At 38.2% G+C, this 8,256-nt stretch overlaps 2 protein-coding genes and 1 non-coding gene across 5 annotated transcripts; 1 reads left to right on the plus strand and 2 right to left on the minus strand.

Moving 5' to 3' along the window:
• Positions 1 to 788: 788 nt before the first annotated feature.
• Positions 789 to 1,790, minus strand: LOC139888275 (uncharacterized). Its single transcript, XM_071871293.1, has 3 exons — positions 1,786 to 1,790; positions 1,471 to 1,690; positions 789 to 1,385 (listed from the first exon to the last, which is right to left on the minus strand). Exons 1-3 carry the CDS (start codon positions 1,788 to 1,790, stop codon positions 789 to 791), a joined length of 822 nt encoding a protein of 273 aa, XP_071727394.1.
• A 943-nt stretch (positions 1,791 to 2,733) lies between these two features.
• Positions 2,734 to 7,653, minus strand: LOC139891410 (uncharacterized). Of its 3 annotated transcripts, none has more exons than XM_071874380.1 (2): positions 7,228 to 7,653; positions 2,734 to 3,248 (listed from the first exon to the last, which is right to left on the minus strand). In XM_071874380.1, the coding sequence occupies exons 1-2, from the start codon at positions 7,649 to 7,651 to the stop codon at positions 2,893 to 2,895; spliced, it is 780 nt and encodes a 259-aa protein (XP_071730481.1). In that variant the 5' UTR covers positions 7,652 to 7,653; the 3' UTR covers positions 2,734 to 2,892. The 3 variants fall into 3 exon arrangements, 2 of the variants coding, with proteins under 2 accessions (XP_071730481.1, XP_071730480.1); XM_071874379.1 differs by having other exon boundaries at positions 2,734 to 3,251; XR_011773642.1 differs by lacking the exon at positions 7,228 to 7,653 and adding an exon at positions 6,184 to 6,308 and having other exon boundaries at positions 3,119 to 3,251.
• A 118-nt stretch (positions 7,654 to 7,771) lies between these two features.
• TRNAA-UGC (transfer RNA alanine (anticodon UGC)) lies at positions 7,772 to 7,844 on the plus strand. The gene has a single exon. It is a non-coding gene; the product is annotated as a tRNA-Ala (tRNA).
• The last annotated feature ends 412 nt before the right edge of the window (positions 7,845 to 8,256 follow it).

An 8,256-nucleotide genomic window follows, 5' to 3' on the forward strand; every position in this document is an offset into this window, starting at 1 on the left:
TTACAGTATATCACGTTTACTCGACCGGACATCTCGTATGCCGTTCAACAGATTTGTCTCTTCATGCATGATCCTCGAGAGCAACACATGCACGCCCTGAAACGGATCATTCGTTACATTCAGGGTACCACTGAACTTGGATTACAGTTATATGCGTCTTCTCCTACCTCCTTAGTTGCTTACTCTGACGCGGATTGGGCAGGCTGCCCCACTACCAGACGATCCACCTCTGGCTACTGTGTTTTTCTTGGTAATAACCTTCTCTCATGGTCATCCAAGCGGCAACCGACGCCCTCTCGATCCAGTGCCGAAGCAGAATACCGTGGGGTTGCTAATGCAGTTGCTGAGACTTGCTGGATTCGTAACCTTCTTCGTGAGCTTCATTGTCCTCTCAGCTCAGCCACTCTGGTATATTGTGATAATGTCAGCTCGGTCTACCTATCTACTAATCCGGTCCAACACCAACGTACCAAGCACATTAAGATTGACATCCACTTTGTTCGTGATCTAGTTGCTCAAGGACAGGTACGGGTCCTTCACGTTCCCTCCCGATATCAGTTTGCGGACATCTTCACCAAAGGGCTCCCATTTGCATTGTTTGATGAGTTTCGATCCAGTTTGAGCGTCCGACGCACTCCCGCTCCAACTGCCGGGGGATGTTAGACTATATTATTTATGTAGCCCATGTATTATGTATGTTGGGCTTAGCCCGTTATTAGATGTTAGGGTTATTGGCTATATATAGCCCTTATGCATGTACTGAACAATTCATTCACAATAATAAGATATCAATGTTGCACTTTAACAGACACTATATTGCCTCGATTTTTTAACCATCTAAACGAATACATTTTAACAATATCAAAAATACTACTCCTACGAATAACAACGTCGTTAAAAACAACTCCATTGCGAAAACTCCAAAGGACCCATAGAACCGTTATCATAATTGCCTTGATCCGAACTATAGAATCCGAATTCGTCTGTAACCCATCGAGCCACGCTTGCAAATCCACCAAAGAGGCGAACCTAGGCATGCCTATATCCATCCAAACACGTATTAAACGCCATGAATCGTTAGCCACCTCGCATTCAAAAAATAAATGATTTTGTCTTTCGATTCCCGAATTACATACCGGACATTCCAAATTTGTCAACTCAACACCCCTTGTGGATAGGTTCCAACGTAAAGGTAAAGAGTCCAACCTAAGTCGCCACCAAAAAACATTAACTTTTCTCGGTATTTGTTTAATCCAAGTCGTAACAACATTCAACGACGGAAGCATAACCCGATCCAAATGTTCACGTATAGTCTTGACGGAGAACAAACCATTTGAACTCAAGGAACATTTCCATTTATCCTCCCTTTGTGAAATGAAAATATGCTGTAATTCTCCCTTTAAACTGTTGAGAAGTTCATTATGCCGACCCGTGTCGGCCCGTTAACTGATCACATGTCCAGGTCCATACCCAATTCCCATCTATCCACTTGTTTGCCGCCATATCAAATTTATTAATATCCAAATGGTACAACCTGTTGTATCGAGAAGCTAAGGAAGTCGAGCCACACCAAATATCATGCCAAAAACTGACATTTCTCCCATCACCCACTTCTTTATGAATAACATTAGAGGGTAGATAATTATTGGAGATTAGCTTACTGTTAGTATCAATGATCTCTACCCACAGACTGGAACCAAAACTAGTATCCAAAATGTTACCATGAATAGATAGATTGAATCACCTTAACCCAAAGATCATCGGGACTACTGACATACCGCCAACGCCATTTTTGCAATAACGCTAAATTAAACGCCTTGAGACTACCAATATTCAATCCGTCTAGGTCTAGGTCTCTTTTGGGTTCCACTGGGGGTCACCCGTCTAAAGCTAGTTCCGCCCCTGGGTGAATTTGAGCTAATCTGTAATTCACAAGTAACTCATTAACCAAAAGCTTTACAACGCATTCTCTGAGTTTCTTTTAAAAGTAAAGGATAACAAAGGAAAATATATATACAAAATATATACGGAGTAGAACACTGATGATCTTTTAATAATGAGGTAATATCTATATCACTGATCTATTTCAGGCCCATATACTTGACTGGATCATTTTTAATTTTTAATAATCAATCTATGAGGCTAAAAATAGAGTCAAATGCAACTACTTGTTCACTTCACTAATGGTAGATCTATGCAGCTCATACATCGACATATTTCAAAATACAATCAATTAAAATAATCCAGCTAATGCATACATATTATTACAATACTTGACAATTGATATTATAAAGAGCAAGTAATCGTAGGGAGTATAATAGTGACGTCCATTGGTAGCCGAAAGAGTCTACAGAGTGACTCGACATTGTCTAGCCTTTTTGCCAGAAATGTGGCGTTTTACACTCCCAGCACCTCAGACGTTTGTGTTCAACGTTTTTCAGTGTTTATTGTATGACGATGAGATGTGATTATTTTAATTTTATTTATTTTTTGTTAGTTTGTTTTCTACCACTGGTATGATATGAAGTTAGAGAAGAAAAAAATAAAGGAAGCATGTCCTTCCATTTGTTTTGTGTGTTTAGTCATTTTATACGGGGAACAGGATCTGGGTAACTTGCAGAAAGATTTTAGGGGGAAGAGAATGAGGATAATTTAGTCATTTTAGCATCATGGACCATTTAGTCATTTTAAAAACTTAAGAAATAGTAGTATATAAATATAAATGAGATAGGATTTAGTTTTATTGCTAGCTTATTACAGCACAAGGAGTGGTAACTTACAAATTCAAGTTCTTGAGATATTACAACCTTGGATGGTTAAACCAACTATTCACTTGCAAAACCTAAAGACAACTTTTCATGAAGCACATGATACACTCACTCACAACATAAATTACTGAACAAAATGAGAAAGCTGATCAAGGGCAACTACAAGATTACCGAGGCAAGCGATAATCTTATCACCATTAAGTCGAGTTAAATCAATGGTAGCCTCACTATTCATTGAATCCTCTTTCACTATAGCTTCAATTAGTTCTGCGTTTTCTCTTAATTTCTCAGCCATCGTTCGTTCTTGCTCCTCTCGAGTGCTTTCTTCAGGCCTCATGTTTCCATTCATGATGTTGTTAGTTGGTTCTGAACTGCATTCCTCTGCTTTAAACTCTTCGATTTTGATTTGTCTTTTTTGCTTTGTAGTGTCTTCTACGGTGTGTTTTTGATTTATTGTCTTCGATCGTTTCTTCTTTGCACCTGCTGTTATCGAAATAAACAATAATTTGATTTAGAGCTTTTATCTTTACGAGGAATTGAAGGTACAACCGTAAAATGTATGATAAGAAAAAAACATGTTTTTGCAACATAAATCTCTAACGGGTCATTTTTGGTAACATCATAAAAATTAGCTAGAATGGAAATGGGTAGAATGGATCAAAAGTTGCTCAAAGCATATGTAATCTTTCTCATACAGACTCGATTATAGCTATTGTAACATGATAATTATTGTAATCATACTTGATTTTTTCATTAGTAATATAATTTACTACACATAAGAGGAAATATAGGTGTTTAGGCTCTACGAAACCCAACATCTAAATATAACCATCCTTAATGATCTGTTATGTGACCAGCCCATGAGTAGCGGATCCATGAACTTTTTTCCACATGTGCAAAATGTTAAAAGTTTGAAAATAAAAGTAAACGGTGGCAATATGCCGACTTTTAACATATAAATACACTAAACGTTCAAAAACGTGGTGCAAGAGGCAGTCGATAATTGGGGTAATTCGGGCACGTTCCATGACAAGTTAAAATTCCTCAAATAAAAAATTAAAACCTGGAACAAAGAGAGGACATTCAATAATGGTAACAGGAAGAAGGATGTGGTGGACAAACTAGCGGCTATTGACATTCTGATTGATCAACAGGTCGCAACAGAAGCTCAGGTGGAGGAAAGATGCAATTTGTTTCATGAACTCGAGACTATGTCTAAAATCGAGGACATGGATATTTTACAAAAAGCTCGCGTTAAATGGAACGTAGAGGGGGACGAGAACTCCAAATACTTTCACAGTTTGTTGAAACAACACCGGAACAATCACACTATTAAAGGGGTGTCGGTAGATGGTATATGGATTGATGATCCCTCTAATGTCAAAAAAGCTTTTCTGACTTTTACAAGAGCAAATTTGATGCTGTCTCTCGTACTCGACCTTTAATGGTTCCTGATCCGCTGATTATTACTAATGAGGCTGACCGAAAGTTTGGATACCGAAGTCACAACGGAAGAGATAAGAGTGGCAGTTTGGAGTTGTGGGAGCTCTAAAGCACTCGGACCAGATGGATTCACTTTCGGGTTTATTGGAAAATATTGGGATTATGTTAAAACTGATTTATGCGATTCTATTTTGACTGCTTTCAGGTCACGGAAGCTTCCCAAAGGATCTTCATCCGCTTTTATTTCTCTCAATTTCTCTCATTCCAAAGGTTTCAAATCCCAGGATTATTAAAGACTTCCGGCCGATTTACCTAATTAGTGTTGAATACAAGATCATCACTAAAATATTGACAAACCGGTTGGCGAAAGTGATTAACAAATTAATCAGTGAGGAACAATCGGCATTTACCTCGGGTCGACAGATTATGGATGGTCCGTTAATTCTATCCGAAACTGTGGAATGGTACAAGAAAAAGAATCAGAAGTTGTTAATATTCAAGATTGATTTTGAAAAGGCTTACGATTCCGTCTGTTGGGATTTCTTGGATGCCATGATGTCAAAGATGGGATTCAGTCAGATTTGGCGGGATTGGATCACCATGTGTCTCACAGCTGCGAGAACTTCTGTGATCATTAACGGGAGCCCCACTTCTGAATTTGTTCTAAAACGAGGCTTGCGTCAGGGTGACCCTTTAAGCCCATTTTTATTTTTAATTATCATGGAAGGCTTGCATTTGAACATCGAACAGAGAGTTGATGCTCGGGATATTAAAGTGGCTCGTGTAGGCGTTGATGAAGTCCCAGTGTCCCATTTATTCTATGCCGACGATGAGGTAGTAGTGACTGAGTGGCACAGGCAAAGCTTCGATAACATCCTACAGATTTTAGACTCGTTCCACTTGCAATCCGGCTTAAAAATAAATGTGGTTAAGTCACAGGTCTTTGGCTTGGGTGTTCCAGATTCAGAGATTGACTCTCTAGTGGCAGATGCAGGTTGTTCGAAGGGTTGTCTGGCATTCCAATACCTTGGTTTACCCATAGGATCGAACATGAATCTTATAGGTAGTTGGAAACCAATTATCGATAAATTTAAGAAGAAACTTTCGGATTGGAAAGCTTGCATGATCTCTATAGGTGGACGGCTTACCCTTGTGAAATCGGTATTGGGAAGTTTGGGCATATATTATTTATCATTATTCAAGTGCCCGGAAGCCGTGATAAAGGAGCTCAAATCGGTTAGAGCAAACTTTTTTGGGGCTCGTCGGGGGATTCCAAAAAAATGCATTGGGTGAGTTGGAACTTGACATTAGCTTCGTTAGACAAAGGAGGTGCGGGAATAGGTAGCTTGCGTGCCTTTAACATGGCTCACGTTCAAATGGATATGGAGAATTGTAACGCAACCAAACTCGAAGTGGGCAATTATTGTCAAGTCAATTCATGGTATGAATACGGGCTTGGTGGATTTAAAACCGAGTCAAAAAATGTATGTGGGCAAATATCATCAAGTTTTATGCTACTGCTCAGGAGAAAAATATAATTCCTCATGCCACATTGCAACACAAAATTGGTAATGGTACTAGTATAAATTTTGGCTTGATGCTTGGTGTGGAAGTGGACCGTTAGCCAACAGATTCCCTCTTCTATACCATCTCGAAAGCAATCCTCAATGCAACATATCAGATCGTTGGGTAAACAATTCATGGTTTTGGCAATGGAATCGTTCTGATATTGGTACTCGAATTGTTCAGAGTTTGGAAGTTATGTTTTTGGAAATTGGTAGTATCAGTCTTTCAACTCAAGACGATGCATGGGCATGGAGATTGGATGGAGCTGACACGTTTTCAGTTAATCACACTCGGAAATTTATTGATGATTCAATACTCCCAACGGCCACAAGTGCTACTAAATGGTACGTATGTATTCCTTGCAAAATTAACCTTTTCTTGTGGAGACTCAATTTAGACAGGTTACCTACAAGGCTCAAGCTCTCGCAAAGAGGATTGGAGATCGAACAAGTTGGTTGTGTGCTTTGTCAATATGGGATTGAATCCGCATCACATGTTTTCTTTGAATGTCCGGTGGCATTGGATGTTTGGAGGCGCATTGATTCATGGCTAGACTTGGATCGTTCCACTCCTCACTTTGTTTCGTGGCAAGAACAAAGTTCCTGGTTAGATGATTTGCAAGCTGATAATGACACAAGGAAGAAAATCTTGGTTATTATTGCGACTTCTCTTTGGACGATATGGAAACTAAGGAATAATATTAATTTCGGGCCTTCTCATATTCGGAAAAGTGGGCTCTTTGACTTTATTCATGAAACTTCTTATTATTGGTATTGTAATAGAGGTCGTAAAAACATTAGTTGGAATTTGTGGCTACAAAGGCCAGTGTAATCTTTGTATTTTTCGCTCCCTAGCGTCTTGTTAGGGGCTCGTAATAAATTCTAAGCTGTTCGAAAAAAAAAACTAAAAAATTTATAAACACACTGAAAAAAATTTGGGTCGTCGGGGACGACCGACCCCGGTTGACCGTTAATAGGTCCGCCTCTGCGGCCCATACACTATACAAACCTAGGAAAATTGCAACAATTTAATTGAAAACATCAAATACTAATGTTGGTCTACTGTTATGCATATGTATAAGTATAAGCAATAAGAAAGAAACACCTACAAAACACCAATCACTTAATTGTGATCTAGAGACGATAATCAATAGTTAACTTGATCATAAAGTCAACAAACGAGGTACATTTCGAAATGTGGGGATGAACGATTATATACACAACAAGCTGGGATCATTTAGTTACATCTATAATAATTTAAAACCTCGTTTAAGCTCTATAGAATTACAAATTTCTTCACCAGCCTATTTCCAGATTAAAGCAAAATCATTTCAAACTTTTTATTAACTAAAAATGAACCCTAATTCCATTTCAAAATCTCCATTTCATTACCAATTAAAGCAATATACTAAACATAAAGAGTTGGAAATAATAGAAATTACATTACATACCGGATTTTACAATAGAAGCAAGTACAGGATCCGGGTCCATATCCACGTCCATACCCGGACCCGCATCTGATTCAGTATCTGGATCCGTATCACACCCACCTTCAAAATCTCTAACATACCATTCAATAACCTTATACAAGTCAGAATTAAAGCTCGCCTTTTTAGAACCTGATTGTTTAATTTTCTTAAAATCAGATAATAAAGAATCCCATTTTCTTCGACACTGATTTAGGTTTCGATTCACGCCCAACGCGTTGCAATTTTCAACGATTATTTTCCATTTCTGAAATGAAGCGAGCGTGTCACGGCAGTCGGATTCAACAGCCGATACTTCGTTGACTAAAATTAAGGATTCTTGTACGGTCCAATCGGGTGCGAATTTTGATCGGGTACGGAGAGTGCTAACGCCGTCGTGGTTGTCCATGCCGATCGGTAGTTAGTAGTATGGTATGATTGTGCGATCCGGATACATATTCAAAGGATGTCAATGTATTAATGATAACGTATAGCTTATAAAATAAAGGTAAGGACTTTTAAGCAAATTGGGGATGTAGCTCAAATGGTAGAGCGCTCGCTTTGCATGCGAGAGGCACGGGGTTCGATCCCCCGCATTTCCAATTATTAATCTTTATGTATGCAATGTTACGGTTTTTATAATCAATCTAATTGTTATAATTCAGTAGGCTTATAACTACCTTTAGTGGTTTGATTCTTGATGTTATAATTCAGTAGGCTTATAACTACCTTTAGTGGTTTGATTCTTGATTTAGAATACTAATAATGAAGTGTAAGAACAAAGATGATAATGGAGAGAAAGAAAGAAACACTTTGTAAGTGTGAGAAATGGTGCAATTTTAATGCTTGCATTCATGAGTATTTATAGCCTAAAATCTCAATATAAAAATACATACTTTGTGTACCAAAATTGACTATATGTATACACCAAAATTGACTATCCATATCTATATTATTATTATTATTATAACACTCCCCCTTGGATAGCAATTTTATTTTGTTGAAGATCAACTA

Source organism: Rutidosis leptorrhynchoides, chromosome 2 (assembly GCF_046630445.1).
Source record: "Rutidosis leptorrhynchoides isolate AG116_Rl617_1_P2 chromosome 2, CSIRO_AGI_Rlap_v1, whole genome shotgun sequence".
Taxonomy (NCBI): domain Eukaryota; kingdom Viridiplantae; phylum Streptophyta; class Magnoliopsida; order Asterales; family Asteraceae; genus Rutidosis; species Rutidosis leptorrhynchoides.